The sequence below is a fragment of the Nicotiana attenuata genome, chromosome 2 (assembly GCF_001879085.1).
Source record: "Nicotiana attenuata strain UT chromosome 2, NIATTr2, whole genome shotgun sequence".
NCBI classification, from domain to species: domain Eukaryota; kingdom Viridiplantae; phylum Streptophyta; class Magnoliopsida; order Solanales; family Solanaceae; genus Nicotiana; species Nicotiana attenuata.
In genome coordinates, this window is record NC_031990.1 from 41,139,676 (window position 1) to 41,165,556 (window position 25,881).

The 25,881-nt window shown below is 41.3% G+C and overlaps 1 protein-coding gene across 1 annotated transcript; it reads left to right on the forward strand.

The window, feature by feature from the left end:
• On the forward strand, positions 22,334 to 25,097 carry LOC109207846 (DNA-directed RNA polymerase V subunit 7-like). Its single transcript, XM_019370850.1, has 2 exons — positions 22,334 to 22,383; positions 24,369 to 25,097. Exon 2 carries the CDS (start codon positions 24,380 to 24,382, stop codon positions 24,914 to 24,916), a length of 537 nt encoding a protein of 178 aa, XP_019226395.1. The 5' UTR covers positions 22,334 to 22,383; positions 24,369 to 24,379; the 3' UTR covers positions 24,917 to 25,097.

Genomic DNA, 25,881 nt, shown 5'->3' on the forward strand with positions numbered 1-25,881 from the left:
TTGTACCCTTCTGGCAGTTCAACATCTGGTTGTATGCAGAGATCTTTATAGTTCAACCCTTCAATACTTTTACTTCCCTCGACACCTTGGATCGGCTAGTTAATTTCTTAAGCTCTTCAGCCAAATCCTGATGAGTGAATCCTTTTCCTCAGACTCAGGGGTGCAAGATACAGGTTGGGAGGAGTGTGGCATAGTCTCTACGTAGATGGGGGTATTATGGTGGGTGTGAAAGTGGTCATTTGTGGAGTTCAGGGGTTCTGGGATGAGCAGTGGGGTATTGTTTGAGGTATGGTAGGTGTTGCAGTGACGGTGAGGAGCGGGATGGTTCTGTTGCTTTGGGATATTTTGTGGGGGTGTAGGGTTCTGAGCATTTGGGAAATTGATATCTGGAGTAGTGAGGGAAAATGACAGACTTGCCAGATTCCGATCCTGATCAAGTTCTTCTTGGGATTTCAACAGCTTTTGCTCGAGTTGGGATGCATTTTCCTTAGGAACCTGAGTACCATGACCATGAGTGACCTCTACCCGTTCAGTTGAATTCTCCTTTCCGGGTTGTTCAAATCTTCCATCTTTCCTTTGTTTTTGTTTTTGACAGGAATAAGAGGAGGAGTGGGTGGAGGGCCCTTGGATCTTGTGGAATAGGATGATGTTGCTAGAGTGCTCGAACTAACCTTTTGGGGAGGGGAATAACAAGACAAAAATAAAACAAAAAGGTAACCAAGTTAGTGCGGATCATAAGAAAAATGTTGCAATATTTAAACACATAGTGCGGAAATATAAAGCGTGTCCTAATTTGGGAGCCTCGTTGTGCCCGAGGTAGGCCTAACGACAAGTTGATTTGGAGAACTATCACGACCCAAAATCTAACCGTGGTCGTGATGGCGCCTATCGTGTTACAAGGCTAGCCTATTCCCAAAATATTATAGCTAATTTGATTATAAGAATTTAATAAAACATTTTCAATAATTGAATTCCTGATCAACTAAACCAACTCTAAATATAAATAATATAAAATACAAAAACGAGTCCCAAACATCGGGGTGTCACTAAGTCATGAGCGTCTAAAACTATGAACTGAGATATATAAACTGTCTAACTGTCCAAAGAAGAAATGATAAAAGGAGTAACAAGGTCCTGCGGACGTTGGCAGCTACCTTGCAGTCTCCAATTAAAGCCGGCCTGAACTCAACGATCGTCGCGCTCTAACTCACCTGGATCTGCACATAAAGTGCAGGGTGTAGTATGAGTACAACCACCTCAGTAGTAACAGAAATAACTAAGGAACTGAGCAGTAGTGACGAGCTGAGCAAAATAGTCCAATTATTTATTTTTCACAATTTTAAAAATAATAGGAATAAATAGGTAAATTCCATAACTCAGTAAATGCCAAAAAGAAATTTAACAGATAAATGCAGCAACAGCAAAAGTAAATGCAACCTCACAACAATGTCACTCCTTCACTCAGTACTCGCACTCAGCACTCAACACTTAACACTCAATACACTCAACACTCTGCACTCACTGGGGGTGTGTACAGACTCCGTAGGGGCTCCAAAAGCCAAAGCTCTAAGCACAGACAACTCACATGCTATCATATCAATACCTGAATCCGCACGGTCAACCCACGTGCTACGCGGACAACTCACGTGCTATGGTATAAATACCTGGACCCGCACGGTCAACTCACGTGCTACGCGGACAACTCACGCGCTATGGTATTAATATCCTTACAACCAAGCCATCATATCAATACCTCACTAGCCTCACCATCATCAATAACTAAGGGGACACAGCCCACATCAAATATCACAGCATATTAGCAAATAATAGAGATGGAGGTAAACATGTCCAATAATTTCTGACTGAGTATAAATAATGTGAGCATGAATAAATCCTAAGCATGATCTCTAACATGAAGCCAGACAAGTTCAACAACAAGTGAATGCATAAACACAGATGATAGCCATTAGGCCTCACAGCCTCACGGGACGGACCAAGTCTCAATCCCTCGCGGTGCACACCCACACGCCCGTAACCTAGCGTGGGTATCACCACCAGACAATCACATGATATTAATTTCTCCGGATTTATACCCTCAAAGCCAGAGTTAAAACTGTTACTTACCTCAACAGTGAAAAATCCTACTCCGGGATGTCCTCGTCCCTCGACTCGGTCTCCAAAAGCTTCGAATCTAACCATAATCAGAATACTACTATCAACATAGTCTAAAGAATCGAATTACACAATAAAAACTACATAAACATGCCAAAAATCCGAAATCGGCCAAAACTCGCCCCTCGGGCCCACGTCTCGAAATCAGTCAAAAATGGCAAAATAATAATCCTCGTCCTCTCCCGAGTCTAACCAAATAAAATTTGTCAAAATCGGACTCCGTTTGGTCCCTCAAATCCTCACATAAAACTCTCCAAAACTCAAACCCTAACTCCCTCAATTTCACTTTGAAATCATCAATCAAATCCCAAAAATGAAGATGGATTCATAAATTATAATTAAAATCGAGTAGAGAACACTTACCCCAATCCATATGGTGAAAATCTCCTCCAAAATCGCCCAAATCCGAGCTCCCCGGCTCAAAATATGACCGAATGAACAAACCCTAGTTTTGTATATTTTTCTACCAGCTATTCTGCCTCGTTTCTCATGCCAAATGATCCTAAAACTCGTATTTTATGCCTCCAATGAATTCCTTGTGAAATTCTAGTCATTTTAGGCTTTTGAATCACTCAATTTGACCTTATAACGAAAGAGATATGTAGGTTTTAATATTTGCAAATAGTACAGATTTTTAAATACGCCGTCAGTGGCAATTTCGTAATTAATCTGAAAAATCTGGCAACCTAATTCTTAGTAAAACGACCATAAAATCCTCATAGGATGTCCAAATTTGATGATTCTTTTTGCTACAGGTCCATAATTACAATACGGATCTAATGCTTCAATCAAAAAAGAAATCGGAGCTCATTTGTTCAATATGATATCATTTATGCTAGAAGAAACAGCGTTGAAACATTAAAAAAAAACGAGCGCAACACAACCCAAACCTATTCAAAACTCATCCGAGGCCCTCGGTACCTCAAACAACAATTCCAACAAGTCATATATCACTACCCGAACTTAGTCAAACCTCCGAAACACCCAAAACAACACCAAAATACCAAATCAACCTCGAATTCAAGCCTAAGAACTTCTAAACTTCCAACTTTTGCCAATTCAAGCCTAATTCTACCACGGACCTCCAAATTATATTTCGGACACACTCCTAAGTCTAAAATCACCCAACGAAGCTAATTGAATCATAAAAATCTAAATCCGAATTCTTTTACTCATAAGTCAACTTCCGGTTGACTTTTCTAACTTAGCTTTCTAATTAAGAGACTAAGTGTTCATTTCACTCCAAAACTACTCCGAACCCAAACCTACCAACTCGATACAACTCAACACAGCTGAACAACATATAAATAAGCATAGATGGGAGAAATGTGGCTATAACTTTCAAAACGAACGATCTGGTCGTTACAAGAACTTAGGATGCTAAATGCCTCATTTTATTGATAAAAAATAGACGAATCCTAAAACGACACTAAATAAGCAAGAAATAAAATTCACTAATGGCCATTGGCCTTATTACATTTTTATAAAGCGAAAAGGCAAACTCCTATCTATTTGGTCCTAGAAGGACTTTCCCCAGATTCGGCATCCCTGGCTCCATCGAATAGCTTTCCCAACTCGCGAAGTCCCAGCAATAGGTAGGCCCTGGCTAGGTGTCCGCTTTCAGTTCCTTCAGCATTTTGGCAATCTTCGACCCTCTTGAGAAACTTCTTCTCCAACTCCACTATGCATCGCTCCAAGTATCCCAGTCGCTTGTTGGCACTGACAGCCATGTCCTTCCACTCCTCAATTAACTTTTGATTGGCTTCTTGTATCTCGCGGTGCTCGCTTTTGCACTCCCGGATCCTCTTGCGCAGTTGGTTGTATTTGACCTGTGCCTCGGCTTTTTTCATCTATGATCCTATGACCTCGAACAAACCCAGGCTGGTCCAGACCATCATGATTATCCTCCAGCCAGCCTGAATAGTAGGGAGCACAACCAGCGTGGTATCTATCTGGCTCGATGGTATCCCTCCCCATGACGATCTTGCAGTGCCACATATGCTGAGCTTGGCACTTGTAAGGACTATCATCATCCTGGAAGTCAGCCCGAAAGTGACTCATCTTATCGACTCTGGGTACAACCTGCTTCCTACCAGCTTGCCTCATAACCCGGAGAGGGACATAAGGGTATGTTCCTCTCAAGCCGATCAATATCAGGAAAGATGCATCTCTGGACCGCGCGACGAACCATCCATTGTACCTGGTCCTCAGTCAGATTTTCGAAGAGTCTGACCCATTCTCTAGCATTCTCTAGCTGGGCGAACATATTGGGCATGTAATTCATTCGCTTTGGATGATGGAAAGCGATATGATCATCGCATTCCCTTTGCTGAATCTCTTGTCGGTATTCACCTTTTTGGAGATGCTCTATGAGCCAAAGTGAAGTAGCAAATTGCAGCCTTCGAAGTGTTTGGCTCCCTGTTGACACTTCTCTAGGGCTCGGCATATTTCCGCAATGATCATGGGCACAATGCTGAATGGTTGCCCGCCAATTCCTTCCATTGAGGTCTTAGTTACCATAGCCAGTCTGGTGTGTATTCTGGCCTTCTTCATTGGAAACACGATCAACCCCAGGAAACAAAACATGAATACAAAGACCCTTCGATGAATGTGCCCTAATGATGTGATGGCGAACTTGTCAGGATAGGTATGGTAGGATTTGCTGTGACCGTACCTCTCATACAAATAGTCAAAGGGGATATAGAATTCTTTTAGACATGTCAGTTCTGGATTCTTCTTCAGGCCCATCATTTTGAGGAAGCCCCTACCTTTGCCGTTCTCAGGCATCAACAAACCCGGAGTTTCCCACACTATACCAGCCAACCCTCGTATCTCTTCTAGCAAGGGTGTCATTTCAATGTCTCCGAAGCGAAATACAACCCTCTCACAATCCCAGAACAAAGTAGCAGCTTCTATGATCTTGTTGTTAGGTTGGATTTCCAGGAGAGAAGGTAGGTTTCCCAAATATTTCCAGACAAGAGTTTGATCACTAGAGTGAAGATCTTTCCACTAGCTTATCAGTTTTGGGTGGATGTTGGTGACCATGCCGAATCTAGGGATTTCGTGCCTCATATTTCTGCAAGACAAGTAAGGTTAGGCCCTTACCCCCACTGGACTCGGCTATTTGATACCAATAATTAGCATGAAGCATCTAGTTCTCCAAATAAATACACAGAACATGGTAGTGTCTGTTTGGGTTTAGGGAAACCCAGTGGACTTTTGGACAAGGCTATCTTAAAGGATCATTATGTGGACAACATAACTGATCCAACTAGGTTTGACCATGACGCATGCACAGTTTAGACGGAGTAAGGTTTCTATGGGGTTTTAGAGTGGTACCCTTGAGCGGACAACTCAAGGGGGAAAGGCACGGAACCGTCGACTACACCGTTGATCGACTGTTTTTACCGTAAATATGCCTTTTCCGGATTTAGGGGTAATAATATAGGAAGAGCGCAACCACTCATTATAAGCGTTGCTATGGGATTTGTTTGACACGAGTGGAATATGATGTTGAGCATGATTATGCAACAATTAAAGCATGTTGTCACGTATTTGCATGTTAAGAAAGCAGTAAATACAACAGTTTCATAATTTAAAGCAGTAGTAAGGGAAAAAAACAAAAAGACAAGTCAGTTTTGCAATTGAAAAGGGAATTGAATGCTTAAAGGAATTAAACAAGTAATTGCACGTAAAGAGATATAAATTCACAATAACAGTCAGAAATGGTAAAAGCCTAGATCATCCCCAGCAAAGTCGCCATGCTGTCGCGCCCCCTTTTTCTCGCGAAATCGGGTTTATGACATTTGGTATAAGAAAACTCGTTCCTTTTGGGAACTGGGTTTAGCATTTAAAGAGTCGCCACCTAATGATTTATGGTGCATTAGGACACCTTCAAGGTTCATTTCTAAGTTCATTTGATAACCAGAGATAGGGCTGCTTGAAATTATCCCAAGGGGAAGGTGTTAGGCACCCCTCAAGATCCACTAGTGTGGTTCCCGGCCAGATAGTTCTTTGTGAATTTGGTTCAATTAACATATATACAGATAAGGCTCAAATAAGAGGGGATTTTAATAAACAATCGTTTGAAAGAGCAATTAAGGCTGATTTTAAACAAAGAGTTGCAATGCTTTTAAAGGAAAAGGGAAATAAAAGAAGGGGGCCCTAGGTTTATTAACAATATGGATCACATTAATGCAATACCCGGTAGTCACTCCTCAGAAGAGGGGCTACACGTGGTATTAGCGCACCGGTCATCATATCCATATCTACCCTTTCCCACCCCGTTTAAGGTACTAAAGCGCGGATTGGTCTCGACCACTATTGCATGCTATTACCCGCCCCATTCCTATCAGTCCCGGAGGCACTTAAGACTATTAACCCTAAAAGGGAAGGATATTAGGCTGACTTGAGGTTTCAAAGGTGAAAAATCTAGGGCGACATACAAAACATAGAGAAGACTGCACATATAAGGGGAAGCACATAAACACATAAGGCTCAAGTATACCTCCTCAAACAAAACAATCCAATAGCATGACTTAAACAAACGAGTAAGGCCTGATTCTAAAAATACTTGAGGGAAGAGGAGATTGTTGTTGCAGTAAGCTTGGCCTATTACATGACTCAGTTAGGAAACACGAATCAGGCCTGCCTGCTGGTTGTAACACTTAAACAAATAACGTAGGCGAGTTTAATTTTATTTATATTATTGCCTAAGGCTTGCCTAAGTGTTTAAGTGAGACCTTAGAAACATGGTATCTATTACTGATTTTGAGTGTAGTCACAGCTTAAAACGAATAGTTTGAAATCCTATAGGCATGCTTGCTAAATCGTGTTAACACGGAGAAATTAAGTTACTTAAGCACTAGTTCAGAATAGGATGATTTAAATTAGACTAGTTGCAGGTGACAGGATCCATTATTGCTGGTTTTAACTCCTATGAGCATGATATCTAATGTACTGACTTTAATTCTGGGACATTGTACTAATTTATAGCCGTTTAAATCCTAGAGCATGATGTCTAAGTGGTAACAAGCGTGCAGAACTTAAAGTGGAGTCCTATAGGCAGGTTATCCAGGCGTGAAGTTCAACATGCAGAATTTAAAATACCCTATAGGCATGGTTTCTAAATGCAGTTTGAATATTTAGGATTTAAAACAGTCCTATAGGCATATTTTCTAAATGGAGTTTGGATATGCAGAATCAAAACGCCCTATAGGCATGGTTTCTAAATGCACTTTGAATATGCAGGATTTAAAATAGTCCTATAGGCATATTTTCTAAGCGTAATCTGAATATGCAGAATTTAGAAGTAATCCTATAGGCATATTTTCTACATGTAGTTTGAATATGCAGAATCAAGATATCCTATAGGCATATTTTCTACCCCTAACATGCATAATTATCCACCCCTTTTCACTAGCCATCCCCGCTGTTTATTACAAATTATTACAAGCCAGAAGTACTGAATTACATTAGAAAAATACATAAAAAATACAACCAGAGGAAGCCTGATTCTTGGTTCCTCCCTGAGCTATGGAATAAACTGCCTTAAGATTCCATTGCTTCAAAGCCTTTCTCAGACTTGAGTGTGTCAAAGTTCCCTAAGGCTCTCAAAAGGACCCCGGGCAATGCTCACACCCAAGTTTCATTAATCAGAATAGAGATGAGTGCAGTGTGGAAAGGCCAGCCCTTATGTGTCGAAGTTCAGAGGGAACTCATGGGTCCCAAGGCAAGGCTCACACAAGAGGGGCAGGACTTAAATCTAAGAGTAGAGTGGAAGTGCAGGAAGAGAGATTTAAAACTGAATGAAAAATAGAGAGGGATAAGGGTGATTGGGAAATAATACTTAGAAAAAAAAATCAGAGTTGATGACTTCATACAAGGGGGTCAGGGGTTGGGGATTCATTGCAAAGAGCCTATGTACTTGAGAAAAGGCCAGCTTTGGGCATGCACAGCAATAGAAGATGCTGACATGCCTATGAGCCAACCAAAATACACAACAAACAGAGGAAACATGGGAGTTATGATCCCAGGAGGATCAAGTTTGGGCCATGGACAACAATAATTAATGTTGCCATGCCCCACAGTTATCAAACATATTGGGAGTGGGAATTTAAGGTGCACAAGCTATGATAAGTAAGTAACAAACCATTAATTCAGAACAGAAAAGGGAGAATGCAGCATGCTTAATAATAGAAAGAAGAGAAGTAAAGCAAGAGAGAGTTTTTTTAGTGTAAGTGTGTGTTCAGAACTAAAGTGTTTGTCTTGTTTGAAAAAAGAGAAGTACACGGTATTTATAGCTTTTTGAAAACGAGTAAAAGAGAGGTAATAAGCCACAAACATGGAAACAATCACTATTCAGAATCAATTACACACATGATTGCCTTTAATTAAGGGATCACCTTCTTAACGGGCAGTGACAGACTCAAAAATAAGGAAAGAAATCAATTTATAGGCACACTGGTTATTTCCATAAAAGAAGTAGTAAAACCATCGAGTAAGTAATTAAGTCTAAGTACAAGAATGTACTAATTTTGGGTAGGGATTCAGTAAGACGAAACAAGGAAAAAAATCAATTACTTAACATACGAGTGCAATCAGAATTCCACAAAGAAAGGTTTGAAATCAGTCCAAAATTGAAGATCATTCAAGAAGGGAATTCAGCATATAAATAGAGTGCATAAACATTAGGCATGCGAGACCAAACTATGGCAAAGAGAAACAACAGGCAATAGCAATCACAAATTCAGTAGACAGCGAACTATCGAAACATGGTAGTTACATAGGTCAATTTTATTGTCTTAGTAGTAGAGAAAAGAGAGAGTATCAGAAGCATGCAAAGGGTCAAGTAAAAGACCCTTCTGAAAAAGTATAGTCGAGTTTCAATGATAGCAAGAAACCAGAATCACATAAAGAAACAGATGCTGAAACAAAAGGATTTCAAATCAAGTCGAGCAACTTCAAACAGATGAATTGCACAAGCATTTTTAGAAACTCGAATAGTCCCAAAGGAAATTAGGGTTTTGAAACCAATCGATTCTATTGATGATGAACAAGTAAATCAAACAAATAAATAGTCCCAAGAACTCGAATAAACCCAAAAAATTAGGGTTTTCAACACCANGTTAACAGTTGTCAAATACGATTCATACTATAATTAGAAGTGTACCTTGTTTAGGAATCCCCTATATATAAAGGGGGATTCCATCCATTGTAACACATTGTTCGCTACTCATTGATAAGAAATTATACGCTTGCTATTCCCTCGCTATTCTATTCACTGTTCATCTGAGTTGTTTATTCATTTGTTCTTCCCATTATCATACCTCGAGGCTGTCACAGCTCGAGGTCGAGATTTGGCTTACACACTAGTTTGATCTACTTTATTCTTTAATTTATCTATTTAATTTCTTGTTTATCAATTGGTATTGAATCAAATCATAAAATCGACAAAGGCTGGCCCAGAGTTCTTCATGGTCTGGCCTTGAAATCATAAGAATAAATACAAAGGAGCCATGGAAGGCCGGTGTAAGTCTCCGATGACCTTGGAAGGCGATAACTTAGGGCGGAGTGGGGTGGCGGCGGCTAGGGTTTGAGGGTGGTGTAGAGAGGATTTGAGAGACAAGGGGAATTCAGGGGCGGCGGAATGTGGAGAATGAAAAGGGTTTGGGGGGGGGGGGTCTTTGGGTTTAATTAGGAAAGGAGTAATGGTGGCCGTTGATCATTTTGATCAATGGCCTGGATTGAACGGGTAAGTGGGGCGGGTTAATAGAATAGGGTTTGGGTCGGTTCAAATTGCAATTGGGTCGGGGTAATTGGGGTTCAATTTAGGCTATTACTGAAATGTAATTGGGCTAGATTTTAAATAGCCAATTTTCCCCTTTCATTTTATAAAAGATAGTAAATTGATTCCTGAAAACAAATTAAGAGTACTAAAATAATTTGTAACACATAATTATCAATTTAAAAATACTGGACTTAATTTTTATAGATATAAACACAATTAAATCTAAAAGAGGCTAATATTGCAATTATATGCAATTAGCCTTAAAAAAATACTAAATAAATTTGTAAAAAATATACAAAAATTATTTTAGCTATTTTGGTATAAATATGATAATCCAATAAATGAATCGCCAAAATGATAATTTTGGTAATTATTATTGGATTTTTTATGATTAAAATAGGGAGATAAATTGGTTAAAAAGTCTTTAGAAAATTAAGGAGAAATAATAAAGCATTGAGACATATTTGTATATGCATATGCATGCTATTTTGAAAGTATTTTGCGTATTAAAAATATATAGGGAAAAATTGGGTATCAACATGACTCGAGGGATTAGGGATCCCCGACTTAATTGCTATGTGAAATTTCATGTGTGTGGTGCATATGTGTGGTGACATGTACCTATGCGCCGCCAAATTATTTGTTTAGCTTGTTTCCTTCCCCGCTCCACATATATTGTCTTCATGTCTTAAATGCTACATGCTTATTGGTGCTTTTATGTCTAATTGCTTCTTGTTAAATGTTGTTTTCTTTACAGAAGATTAATTGTTCTGTAGTTTCCTTGTATTACATTATTGGTTTAAGTGGGTTTATTGGTGTTTCATGGTACATTTTGGTTAGTCTCGTTGTGTAATATTAATTGATGAAGTTTCATAATTGTATAGATTTCCTTTTGGTTTGGTTTGAGGCATAAATATTGTGGAGGGTTTTGAGCTAAACTGCAAAATCCTTGTTCTTATTGTGTGATTGGTACTGATATGGTGGGATCGGGTTGCACGCCGCAACAGGAGGAATAATGGTGATATAATTGAGGAATAAGGGTGAAATGTGATTGTTTGGTGGGATCGGGTTGTGCGCTGCAATAGGAGTAATAAGGGTAGACAGGTGGCATCGGGTTGCACGCCGCAACAGGAGCAATAAGGGTGATACATTGAGGAGTAATAAGGGTGGACAGGTGGGATCGGGTTGCACGGCGAAACAGGAGCAATAAGGGTGAATATTTCTATTGTTACTGATTATATGGTGGGATCGGGATGCGCGCCGCATCATTTGTTGTTTATGCATTTGATGGATATAATTATTCATGTAATTTCATATGTAAAAAATAAGCTTTTAAAATAAAATATGAATAATAATATCCTATCCTCGCATATTTTCTAACAAATCTTGTAGGAAAAAGAAATTATGAAAAAGAAGGAAACAAGTTAAAAGACAAGAGAATGAAGAAAAGCCACAGTTGCACACGTCATCTTCATATTCGCAAATGCGGAATTGTCACGACCCCAAAACCAACCCGATCGTGATGGTGCCTATCATGGAACTAGGCCAGCCGACACGATCCCAAAGCAAATCGATATTTCATAATGAAGATGTTTTTGAGCTATTAATTAATAAAACTTCACAGCATAAGTCTAAATAACAAGTGGGGAAAGAACAAAGGCCCGACATCGGGGTGTAACAAGTCATGCGCATCTACTAAGGACTGTCCAAATACAACTAAGACTATCACAGATTGGAAATCACTAATATAGTCTAATGAAGATAAGAGGGAGAAGAGCAAGGTTGCGATCGCCATGCAACTACCTTGCCGACTCCAAATATCCGCGACGGATGAAAGATCAACGCTTGCTATCACGTCCAGCAACCCCTAGATCTGCACACGACGTGCAAGGAGTAATGTGAGTATGCCAACTCAGTAAGTAATAAAGGTAAATAAAGACTGAGCAGTAAGAAACACATAAATCCACGTCATAAAATCACAGTAAGTACAGTATGCTTTCAAAACAACATATAAATCAAATCATCTCGTTAAAATCCAATTTCAGTAAAAAAATAATTTGAAGGTATTTTTCCAATATTTTCAACAGAGGTTCAATGAAGTTTAGAGTCACAGTGATAAAAATCATAAATAGCTCCACGGGCAAAACATGTATCATAAACTGCCCCTCGGGCATAACATCCCTCAGAATTAGCCCCTCGGGCAACCTCACAATCACTCGTACTCAGCCCCTCGGGCACAACATGAATCAAGAACAGCCCCTCGGGCAACATCATATCACTTACTCAGGGTAACCGCGCTCACTGGGGGTGTGCAGACTCCGGAGGGGCTCCTACAGCCCAAGCGCTATAACAAGCTATCTTGTGGCATAATAAATCAGGCCCTCGGCCTCTCAAGATCACAAATCAGTAACAGTATGCTGCGGCGCGCAGCCTGATCCCACAATATCCTCACAACATAGGCCCTTGGCCTCACTCAGTCAGAAATCTCTCAAGCCACTCGGGCTAACAGTAAAACAGGGTGCTCAGCCCAAAATATCATTTTATGCATCAAAACGGAGTAAATAAGATTGAGTTATGAAATCAGTAAGACATAGCTTGAATGAGTACAGATCTTAAATCAAAACGGTGAGGAAATAGTAGTAAAAAGCCCCTAAGGGTCCAAACATCTTGGCAGGAGGCCCAAATATGGCATTCAGCCCAAAACATAGTAATACTTTCCAAAGCCCCTAAGTATCAAATAGTTTCCAGTCAAGTACGCAACTTAATAGTCGCTACGGGACGGACCAAGTCACAATCCCCAACGGTGCACGCCCTCACGCTCGTCATCTAGCATGTGCGCCACCTCAAAGTAGTGAAACGATGTGCAATCCGGGGTTTCATACCCTCAAGACAAGATTTACAGTCATTACTTACCTCAAACCAGACAAAACTCTAACCCGCAATGCCCTTGCCTCTCGACTCGGCCTCCAAATGCTCCGAATCTAACCAAAATCAGTATATTATCATCAATATATGCTAAAGGAATGAATTCCACATGAAAATTATCAAATGAGACCAAAAATCCCGAATTGGACTCAAACCCGGCCCTCGAGCCCACATCTTGGAATCCGATAAAAACTACAAAACTAGAAACTCCTTTCACTCCCGAGTCTATACATACCAAAACCATCAAAATCCGACCCCAAATGGTCCCTCATATCCTCAAATTTAACTCTCCAATTTCAAGCCCTATTTCCCCCAATTTCATCCCTAATTTCTACAAATTTCATGATTAATCAATGGGAAACCATCACATATACAAGTATAGGGCTCAAGACACTCACCTTGCTGATAGACCCCTGAATTCCTCCTCAAAATCGCCCTCAAAAGCTCCTATGCCATCCAAAAATTAGTGGAAAATGAACTGAAATTCGCGAAGGAGACCTTATATACTTTCTGCCCAGAACTTTCGCATCTGCGACACTACACCTGTGGAAAATCCGCCGCAGGTGCGGTTTTCACTTAAACATCGAAACCCGCTTCTGCTGTCAAAATCCCGCATCTGTGATCACGCAGGTGCGGTCTCATGCGCGCACCTGCCCTTCTCCTCTATGGCCACATCTGCGGCTGCTTATGGGCTTCTGCGGGCCTCGCACCTGCGGTCACCACTCCGCAGGTGCGGTTATGACAGCTGAAGGAAATTCTTCAGCACTTCCTCAAATTCCATCTTTGATCCGACAACCTCCCGAAATCAACCCGAGGCCCTCGGGACCTCAACCAAACATGCCAACAAGTCCTATATCACCATTCAAACTTATTCAAACCTTCGGAACGCTCAAAACAACATCAAAACACCCAATCACCCTCGGATTCAAGCTTAAGGATTTCCAAACTTCTAAATTCCGCAAACGATGCTGAAACCTATCAAACCTCGTCCGAATGACCTCAAATTTTGCACACGCATCACAAATGACACTATGAACCTACACCAACTTCCATAATTCTTCTGACCCGGTACCTAATTTTCCACTACCGACCAAAATTGCCAAATTTCTAACTTTTGCCAATTCAAGCCTAATTTTACTACGGACCTCCAAATTACATTCCGGACACATTCCTAAGTCTAAAATCACCCAACGAAGCTAATCAAATCATAAAATTCCAAATCTCAAGTAGAGTTTGATGAGGAGGCTCCGGCATAGACCGTTCTAGCGGGACCAGCTCTGGTTGCGGAGGGATTCATCGCTACCCTAGTACTTAAGGATGCTTTGGCCCATCTAGTGGGCCTTATGGAGAGTGTTACTCAGGCTAACATGTTTCCTGTAGCACCAGCCATCTCTCGGGCCGGGGAGGAGCACAGACTCCCGCTACTCATACTCTGGAGCAGATGGCTCCCCAGTTTCAGACTCCAGCAGCTCAGCCGGTTGGGGTAGTTCCGCCGGGTGTTGTAGCACAGATCGGCGATGGATCAGCTATGTCTTTTGAGCCCTTGTGGAGATTGGACAGGTTTACCAAGCTTTTCACCACTACCTATGGCGGTACATCTTCAGAGGATCCCCAGGACTATTTGGACAATTGTCACGAGGTATTACAAAACATGGGGATAGTGGAGACCAATGGGGTCGACTTTGCTACCTTTTGTCTGTTAGGTTCTGCCAAGAAATAGTGGAGGGATTATTGTTTGGCCAGACCAGCTAGGTCACCAGCTCTCACTTGGGACCAGTTCTCTCAGCTATTTTTGGAGAAGTATCTTCCTATCACTCAGAGAGAGGACTATTGGAGGCAGTTCGAGCGCCTTCAGCAGGGTTCTATGATCGTCACTCAGTACGAGACTAGATTTGTGGATCTGGCCCGTCATGCTCTTCTTATACTTCATACCGAGAGAGAGAGGGTGAGGAGGTTTATTAAGGGCCTTGCACAGCCTATTAGATTGCAGATGGCTAAGGAGACAAGGAGTGAGATTTCTTTCCAGGATGCAGCCAATGTGGCTAGACGAGTTGAGATGGTTTTAGCTCAGGGGGGTGGTCAGGGGTCTGACAAGAGGCCTCGTCACTCTGGTGGATTCAATGGGGCCTCATATGGAGGCCGCGGTACATTTGGTAGAGGCCATCCTCCCAGGCCGTTTCATTCAGCACTTCAGACATCTCATGGAGCTTTAGGGGGGCGTGGTTCTTATGAACCACCTTCAAGGCAGCCAGCTTATAGTGCACCGCCAGCTCCTATCAGAGCACCTCCTCTTCAGAGTTATTATCGTGGTCAGTCGGCCTGTCAAAGCCAGTCTCAGTTTCCTCAGTCGTAGTATCAGGATGGATGTTTCGAGCGTGGCGAGTATGGGCATATCCGGAGGACCTGTTCGAGATTAGTGGGTGTTCAGTCACAACAGCAGGGTTCTCATGTCATGATCCCGGCACCGCCCGCTCAGCCAGCTAGAGGTAGGGTCAGGGAGCCAGAGGTAGGGGTCAATCTGCTAGAGGTGGAGGTCAGGCTGTTAGAGGTGGAGGCCAGGCTGCTAGAGGTGGAGACCGCCAGCAGGGGTCGTCCCAGGGATATAGTTCAGAGTGGTGGGGCCCAGCCCCGATGTTATGCTTCCGCAGCCAGGCCTGAGGCTGAGCCATCCGATATTGTTATCACAGGTACTGTTTCAGTTTGCAGTAGAGATGCTTCAGTTCTATTTGATCCAGGGTCTACATACTCCTATGCGTCATCTTATTTTGCTCCATATTTGGTTGTGCCTCGCGATTCTTTGAGTGCTCCCGTGTATGTGTCCACACCGGTGGGGGATTTTATTGTTGTAGATCGTGTATATCGTTTGTGTGTGGTTATTATTGGGGGCGTTAAGACTAGCGTAGATCTCCTACTTCTCGATATGGTTGATTTTGATGTCATTTTGGGGATAGATTGGCTGTCACCTTATCATGCTATATTGGACTGTCATGCCAAGACCGTGACCTTAGCATTGCCGGGGTTGCCTTGATTAGAGTAGAGAGGGACTCCTGGTCATTCCACCAGCAGGGTTATCTCTTATATGAAGGCTCGGCGTATAGTCGAGAAAGGGTGTTTGGCTTATTTGGCTTATGTTGGTGATTCTTGTGCGGAGGTTCCTTCTATGGATTCTGTGCCAGTTGTTCAAGAGTTCCAAGAGGTGTTTCCTGCAGACCTGCCGGGGATGCCACCCGATAGGGATATTGACTTTTGCATTGATTTGGCTCTGGGCACTCAACCCATTTCTATTTTGCCGTACCGCATGGCCCCGCTAGAGTTGAAAGAATTGAGGAGAAGTTGTAAGATTTGCTTGATAAGGGCTTTATTAGACCTAGTGTCTCGCCCTGGGGTGCGCCGGTGTTGTTTGTAAAGAAGAAGGATGGGTCGATGAGGATGTCCATAGACTATCAGCAGTTGAACAAAGTCACCATCAAGAACAAGTATCCATTGCTGAGGATTGATGACTTATTTGATCAGCTTCAGGGTGCCAAGATGTTTTCAAAGATCGATTTGAGGTCTGGCTACCATCAGTTAAGGATTAGGGCATCCGATGTCCCTAAGACAGCTTTTCGGACTCGATACATGCATTATGAGTTTCTAGTGATGTCATTTGGGTTGACAAATGCCCCAGCAACATTTATGGATTTGATGAACCGAGTGTTCAAGCCCTATCTATATTCCTTTGTGATTGTTTTTATTGATGATATCTTGATCTACTCCAACAGCCGGGAGGAGCATGAGCAGCATTTTTGGATCGTTCTTCAAACTCTGAGAGACAACCAGTTATATGCTAAGTTTTTGAAATGTGAATTTTGGTTGAGTTCAGTTGCTTTCTTGGGTCATATTGTATCAGCAGAGGATATTCAGGTGGACCCTAAAAAGATTGAGGCAGTCAAGGACTGGCCTAGACCCACATCAGCTACAGGGATCCAGAGTTTTTTGGGTTTGGCAGGTTATTACCGTCAGTTTGTGGGGGGTTTTCATCTATAGCAGCCCCGATGACCAGGTTGACCCAAAAGGGTACCTCGTTCAGATGGTCGGACGAGTGTGAGGCGAGCTTTCAGAAGCTCAAGACAGCTTTGACTACGACGTCGGTATTGGTGTTGCCCACAGGCTCAAGGCCCTATACGGTATATTGTGACGTAACTCGTATTGGACTTGGTACGGTATTGATGCAGGGTGGTAAGGTTATTGCATATTCTTCGCGGCAGTTGAAGATTCACGAGAAGAATTATCCTATTCATGACTTGGAGCTAGCAGCCATTGTTCACACGCTGAAGATTTGGAGGCACTATCTATATGGCGTGTCGTGTGAGGTGTTCACTGATCATAAGAGTTTGCAGTATTTGTTCAAGCAGAAGGAGCTCAAATTGAGGCAGAGGAGGTGGTTGGAACTATTGAAAGACTATGATATCACCATCTTGTATCATCCCGGAAAGGCCAATGTGGTGGCCGATGCTTTGAGTAGGAAGTCAGCTAGTATGGGCAGCTTTGCGTATATTCCAGTTGGTGAGAGACCGCTTGCTTTAGATGTTCAGGCTTTAGCCAATCAGTTTGTGAGGTTGGATATTCTGAGCCCAGCCGTGTTCTAGCTTGTATAGTCGCTCGATCTTCATTATTTGAGTGTATCAGAGATCGGGAGTATGATGACCCTCATTTGCTTGTCCTTAGGGACACAGTGCGGCACAGTGATGCCAAGCAGGTTACGGTTGGAGATGATAGAGTTTTGAGGATGTAAGGTCGTGTTTGTGTGCCTAATGTGGATGGGCTTCGTGAGATGATTCGAGAGGATGCCCATAGTTCTCGGTATTCTATCCATCTGGGCGCCGCTAAGAGGTATCAGGACTTGCGGCAACATTATTGGTGGAGGAGGATGAAGAAGGATATTGTTACATATGTAGCTCGGTGTTTGAATTGTCAGTAAGTTAAGTATGAGCATCAGAGGCCTAGTGGTTTGCTTCAGAAGATAGAGATTCCTGAGTGGAAGTGGGAGCGTATCACTATGGACTTCGTTGTTGAACTCCCACGGACTCAGAGGAAGTTTTACGTAGTTTGGGTTATTGTGGATAGACTAACCAAGTCAGCGCATTTCATTCATGTGGCAGTTTCCTATTCTTCAGAACGGTTGGCAGAGATCTATATCCATGAGATCGTTTGTCTTCATCGTGTGCCCGTGTCTATTATTTCTGATCGAGGTACACAGTTTACCTCGCATTTCTGGAGGGCAGTGCAACGTGAGTTGGGTAAGTGGGTCGAGTTGAGCACAGCGTTTCATCCTCAGACGGACGGACAGTCCGAGTGTACTATTTAGATCTTGGAGGATATGCTCCGCACTTGTGTTATTAACTTTGGAGGTTCTTGGGATCAATTCTTGCCGTTAGCGGAGTTTTCCTACAACAACAACTATCAGTCGAGTATCTAGATGGCTCCCTATGAGGCTATGGTAGACGGTGTCGATCGCCGGTTGGGTGGTTTGAGCCGGGGGAGGCTCGGTTATTGGGTACGGATTTGGTACAAGATGCCTTGGATAAGGTTAAGATCATTCAGGATAGACTTCGTACAGCTCAGTCCAGGCAAAAGAGTTATGCCGACCGTAAGGTTCGTGATGTGGCATTCATGGTCGGAGAGAGAGTGTTGCTTCGGGTGTCACCCATAAAGGGTGTGATGCGGTTTGGGAAGAAGGGCAAGTTAATCCCTAGGTTCATCAGGCCTTTTGAGATCCTTGATCGAGTAGGAAAGGTGGCCAACAGACTTGCGTTGCCCCAAGGCTTATCAGTGGTACATCCAGTATTTCATGTGTCCATGCGTCGGAAGTATCACGACGATCCATCCCCCGTGTTAGATTTCAGCACTATCCAGTTGGACAATAATTTGACCTACGAGGAGGAGCCGGTTGCTATTCTAGACCGGCAGGTTCGTTAGTTGAGATCGAAAAGTTATCCTTCGGCTCGTGTGCAGTGGAGAGGTCATCCTGTCGAGGCAGCTACCCGGGAGTCCGAATCCGATATCCGGAGCAGATATCCCCATCTTTTCACCGGCTCAGTTACTTTTCTACGTCCGTTCGAGGACGAACGATTGTTTTAGAGGTGGAGAATGTGATGACCCGAAAGGCCATCTTGTCCAATTCGGGGTTCCGAGGCCTTCAAAATCTTATTTTATATCTTCTCGATTTGCGTGCACAATCCGAGCGCATTTCTGGAAAGCCTTTATGTGTAAATTTGAGAAAATAATAATTTTTGCCTTTAAAAGTTGAATTTAGTTGACTTTGGTCAATATTTTGGGTAAACGGACCAGGATCTGTATTTTGACGGTCCTGGAGGGTCCGTTGTAAAATATGGGACTTGGGCGTATGCCCGGAATCGGATTCGGAGGTCCCTAGCCCGAGCAATGAATTTTTGTTAAAAATTGTTAAGCTGAAAATCTAAGGATTTAATAAAATCGATTAATGTTTGATCTCGTTGGTATCGAGTCCGTATTTTAGTTCTGAAACCCGATACAGGTCTGTTATGATATTTATATCTTATCTGTGAAGTTTGGTAAAAAACGAGACTGATTTGATGTGATTCGGACCTTTGGTTGAGAAAATAGAAGTTTTGAAACTTTCTTGAAAATTTCATGCAATTTGGTGCTAAGTTCGTAATTCTAGGTGTTATTTTGGCGATTTGATCGCACGAGCAAGTTCGTATGATATTTTAAGACTTGTGTGCATGTTTGGTTTGGAGCCCCGAGGGCTCGGGTGAGTTTCGGATAGGCTACGGAGTGATTTGGACTTAAGAAAAATTGCTGGTATGTTTCAGGTATAGAGACTTCGCAATTGCGAGGTCTGGGAGGGGACTGGGAAGTTCGCATTTGCGAAGAATTGGCCGTATTTGCGGAAGTCCTTGTTCGCATTTGCGACTGGGACTTCGCATTTGCGAAGGCAGCAGAAATGCGAGGGGTTCGCATTTGCAGTACCTTTCTCGCATTTGCGAGTGCTAACCTCAGGTCGTAAATACGACATCTGCAGCTGATAAGTTTGGACTTAGACGGGATTTTTCATTCATTCTCCCATTTTTCAAAACCTAAACTTCAAGAGGCGATTTCCCAAAGGCTAGTTCTTCCCCAAATCATAGGTAAATGATTCTTAACTCATTTCTTTCAATCTATTACATCTTTTTACAAGATTTCATCTTAGAATATAGGGTTTTTCATGGTGGAATTGGGTGTTTTTGGGTAGAACTTAGAAATTTCAAAATTTGGGGATTCAGACCTCAAATTGAGGTCGGATTTCAAAACCAATTGTATATTCGGGCTCGGGGGCGAATGTGTAATCGGGTTTTGGTCCGAACTTCGAATTTTGACCAAGCGGCCCAGAGTCGGTTTTTTACTTTTGGGGGAAAATATTGGAAAACTTACACTTATGCATTAGAATCGATTTCTTTAGCGATAATTTATGTTATTAAGTTAATTATGACTAGATACTAGTGGATTGGAGGTGGAATCTAGAGGAAAAGCGATAATTGATCTTTGAATTGGCCGTTGGATTGAGGTAAGTGTTTGGTCTAACTTTGACTGAGTGATTAGGGATCCCCGACTTAATTGCTATGTGAAATTTCATGTGTGTGGTGCATAGGTGTGGTAACGAGTACCTATGCGCCGCCAAATTATTTGTTTAGCTTGTTCCCTTCCCCGTTCCATATATATTCTCTTCCTGTCTTAACTGCTACATGCTTATTAGTGCTTCCATGTCTAATTGTTTCTTGTTAAATATTGTTTTCTTTACTGAAGATATCAATTATTCCGTAGTTTCCTTGTATTACATTATTGGTTTAAGTTGGTTTATTGGTGTTTCATGGTACATCTTGATTGGTCTCGGTGTGTAGTATTAATTGATGAAGTTTCATAATTGTATAGATTTTCTTTTGGTTTGGTTTGAGGCATAAATATTGTGGAGGGTTTTGAGTTAAATTGCGAAATCCTTGTTACGTTGTGTGATTGGTACTGATATGGTGGGATCAGTTTTCACGCCGCAACATGAGGAATAAGGCTGATATATTGAGGAGGAATAAGGATGAAACGTGATTGTCTGGTGGGATTGGGATGTGCGCCGCAACAGGAGTAATAAGGGTGGACAGGTGGGATTGGGTTGCATGCCGCAACAGGAGCAATAAGGGTGATACATTGAGGAGTAATAAGGGTGGACAGGTGGGATCGAGTTGCACGCCGCAACAGGAGTAATAAGGGTGGATGTTTCTATTGTTACTGATTATATGGTGGGATCGGGATGCGCGCCGCATCATTTTGTTGTTTATGCATTCTTTTTTTAGGTGAGATTCTACTTCGTAGTATTGTAATTCTCTTAAGGATTGGTTATAGCTGAGTACTGGCAAGATACTTGAGTTCCGTATTTATTTCACTGCAAGTACTGTTTCATTTTGTTCCGTACTTTTTTTTTGCTTTATTATATATTGTATGCAGGTTATGTTGTAAATGCCCCGCCGTAGCCGCGTCACTACCTCGTTGAGGTTAGGCTCGGCACTTATCAGTACATGGGGTCGATTGTACTGATACTGCACTCTGCACTTTCTGTGCAGATTTTCGAGTTGGTTGTGGCTGATCGAGAGGTCGGTTGCAGGTATTCATCTAGGAGACCCAAGTTAGTCCTGCAGGCGTCCGCAGGCCCTGGCGTCCCCTCCTATGTTCTACATTTCTGTTTTATTTTCTTTCGAGATAGATGTATTTTCTTTCAGACCCATACTTGTAGATATTCATAGAATGTTCGTGGATTGTGATACCAGTTTCTGGGTGGTAACTGTTTCGGTATTGTTATTAGTATGAGGATGATCGGTTAATTATGTACTTCCGCATTTATTTTCGTTTGATTTAGCTTTCTTAGTTTTAACTATAAAATGTAAAGGAAAAAGGTAAATAGAAGTCTAACATTGGCTTGCCTAGCGAGTGCGATGTTAGGTGCCATCACGGTCCCGACGGTGAAAAACTCGGGCATAAAGGGGTCACCGGCACTCGTAAGTTCGGCAAAAATTCCATGTATATATGTATGTGTCTTTAGAAAATAGTGATATATTAATAGTGGGCACTCTATATACAAAACGGATTTTTGTTGAATCAAAAAGTACACCCGCGACTTTCAAATCCTGGGTCCGCCTTTGATTATAAAGAAATATATTACTATAAATCCCACTTTTTTTCACGCAAAAAAAAGAGAAAAAAAAAGAAAAAAGGTAAATACCACTCTGTAGACACAAGAGTTGCCTGTAAGGACGGACTAGTACTAGTATTATTCCGCTGCCAGAGAAACGAAATGGATGTTTTTGACACCAAAAGTCTCTCTGTTAACTCAAAGTTCCGTTTATTTCCAATTACAGAAGTTTTCCGTTTGGATGCCAAATATAAAAAAGAATAGCACCAAACTCACGACTCTGCTTACTCTGTCTCCCACGGTGCCACCCCGTCCAGCAAAGGTTAGTCCTTTCCCTCCTCCTTCCAAAGAGCGACCATATTCTCCCTTTTTTTCTTGTGCGTTTTATCTAATGGTTAGTTTCTTTCAAATTGTTTCTCTTTATTTATTAGCATCGATAATGCATTGCTACAGCTTCTTTCCTCTATTTTTTCTCTCAGTTGGACGTACATCCTTTTGAAGACTAAAGAGAAAACTGCATTTTTATACTTGACACCATTTTAAAATTTTACGCTTAAGACGGTATTAATAATATTGTCCAAGATACGACCTTTTCTTCTTGTTCTGTTCTTAGTTTTTGGTGTTTTGAGTTTTTCATGTTACCCTTTCGTAGTTTGAACTTTCTGAAGCTGTTACTGCCTTCGTCTTTTCCGCTTCGATGTGTTTACTTATTCACTAAAAGGGAAAAAATGATTTTCTTAGTTTATGGTTTTCTTCGATAGTCTATTTGAAAGGGATTTTAAATTTTAGATTGTTAGACAGTGAGACAAAGTTTCTTCTCGAAATTTTCTAGAGAATATTTTTTTTCATATTTATGGTATCCGGACTAGCTTGTGCGCACCTCGACTAATTCCACAGGAACCTGATATCTCCCGCCAGTACAACTATCGGGTAACTCTGTCCCAAGGCTTGGGCAGATGGGAAGAAACTACACCTAGTGTTTTTTGCCTCCGCTAGGATATGAACCTGAGACCTTATAATTCTCAACCCACTTCATTGACCACTAGACCACATATTTGGGTGCCGTAGGATATTTTTCTTCATACCATATGCACTTATTTTGATTGAACGTCGGAAAATGTTACTAATTTAGGAAACTAATTAAAATAAGGGCATTTGACAAATTCAAAGTTGAGCTGCTTTCAACATGATAAGCGTAGGGAGAAGGATGGACAGATATTGTTTTCACTATTATATCTCTGTAGATCAGTAAGGCTACCTCCAAATTCGTTCATTTTGTTTAGGGGGATCATAATCATTGTGTAAGAGAAATGACTGAGTAGTTTTTATACTAACTTTTGGAATTGCTATGTAAGCTTTTGTTTTTAACTGAGGTTTGAATCTCCCTCTTACCACGATTACACCTACTTCACTAATGTTAATGACCAAAATGTATTTGTTTAGCTGAAAAAGAGTTGCCTATATTCACTTTGAATTATTATCTTCAGAAAAGAAAATGGTTGAAATACTCTTATTAGAGATGAAGGGATGCATGGTAGCTGATTGCTGCATTTGCTGGAAATGGTAAACTTAAATGTTCAAATGTCTAGATATGTCTTTTTAGTTATCTTAGGTGCATGATTTTGCATTATTTAGGTATGACTTTTATATTATCAATGTGGCTAGGTTCGTAGAGTGCACGAAAGAGGTCTAAAGAAATATGTCTAAAGACTATTAACGCCTATAATAGCACCCTTTGTAATGTTGTCTTATAACTTATGAGAATGGAGTCTTTCAGAATATTGACTATATATTATGGTTTATGTTTATCTCCCTCTTCTATCCTCTTTGTGTCTCCTATCTTATACACTTATTATACTCCAACATCATTCTTGTATTAATTAGGTGATAAATTGTAACACCTGGGAGTGAATTTGTGTGACCTCCTGGGCTTTTCTGTGATGTTTCAAGCCACTCTTTTGCAACTAACTCGAGGAAAAGATGGTCAATGCTAAGAGTTAGAAACATATAGCTTGTAAATCCGTTCTTAGCATGTATACTTCTAGCTGTGGTTACTGCTCTTCCGCTGTATTTCCTTTTCACGACTGCTGTGATTATGCTTTTCTTGGGCAAAGAGTCTCTCGAAAACAGCCTCTCTACCTTCACAAGGTAGGGGTAAGGTCTGTGTACACACTAACCTCCTCAGACCCCACTTGTGGGACTATACTGAGTATGTTGTTGTTGTTGTTTATTCTTAGGATGTATACGAAGTGAGCGTAGCCCCATATCTTCATTGACCATTGCTCAATATGTTTTGATTTGTGGCAGGTTATTTGAAAATGTTTCTGAAATCTCGGTTGTCATGGAACGTAATAATCCCTGCTGAGAATCTTGACGTTGAAGGCTTAACGCTTCAGAAGGAGATTGTCATTCGCCTCTTGAAAGAATTTGCTTCCAAGAAAGCGTCAAAGAATCTTGGTTACTTTTTAGCTGTCACTGCATTGGAGAAGATTGGAGAAGGAAAAGTTCGAGAACAGATGGCTGGTGATGTGCTTTTCCATGTAGAATTCAGCTGCATTACGTTCAAGATGTTTCGCGGAGAGATCTTGGAAGCGGTAGTTCACAAGATATTGAAGCACGGCGTCTTTTTGAAATGTGGCCCTGTGGACAATATATACCTATCTAATAAGATGATGTCGGATTATGAGTATGTGCATGGAGAAAATCCCATCTTTATGAATGAGAAGATGTCAAGAATTGAGAAAGGTACTGTGATGCGTTGCATTGTGATAGGAACAGAGTATAAGGAGGAGGGGAAGGAATTATTAGCACTTGTGAGCTTGGAGGGTGATCACCTTGGACCTATCTCATCATAGAGTTCTGATTAAAGATAGAGAGTAAAGCTAACTTCAGTAGTTATATCATATGTGTTTAGTACTGCTTTGGACTCTCCCTGAAGTGTCTTGTTTTTTCATTTGGTTGCTTAAGCCCTCTAGTAAATGTGTAAATGTTTCAAGGACATAGCTATGTTAAGGTGATGACCTTTTATACCTGAAATACCCTTCCAAAGTGTCTACATTCTCATGACTGATTTCTTTAAAAGTGGGATAACACATAAGATGCTCCCTCAACTTGTCCCCAAAACTCAGTTTCCCATTCAACCTTTACGGGTCTTCCTTTTCCATCTTATACTTGTACGAAATGAATTTAATACCTCCCTGAAACATATACTACCAATCTCATGGTGGAAGGTGTTGCACACTCTCCCTATGTCTTGGCCGCGTATTATCCCAACAGATTCAAGTTGATTTTACCTTTTCTTTTTTACTTTGTTTTTTAATTTTTACTCCTTATTCTTATTTCTCTTTTTTAAATTTGCATCTCCTTCCTTGTAGAAAATCTCTTTTCTCATACTCCCTTCCTACAGTGCAATCCTTTACCCTAATTACAAAATTTAGATTAAGATAAATTAGTTTTCAAAGTTAATTGAGATTTTTGGCATTGTAATACCAAAATTTCGGCAGCATCGGAAGAAATTTTTCGGCCAACATCTGGTGGAATTTTATAGTTTTAATTGACTTTTCCATGTTTATGCAATTTCATGGATTTTCAATAGTCAAAGGTGAGGATACAACTAATGATTTTTACAATCTCTGGTTAATTTTTCATCTTAATTTTCTACCGGGAAAAGGAAGGGGGATAGGCTGGAGGTTTTGCTGATGAAAAATAAAAGGAGGAGAGAGGAAAAGTTGGAGAAAGAAAAGGAAAGGGACAAGAGCAAGAAAATCTGCCCTTAAAAAGTTGTGGAGCGAAAATGGAGAAGAAAGAAATGGCGTTGAGA

Excerpts from the sequence above, each read along its gene's own strand:
- LOC109207846 (XM_019370850.1), top strand. The coding sequence starts at position 24,380 with ATGTTTCTGAAATCTCGGTTGTCATGGAACGTAATAATCCCTGCTGAG.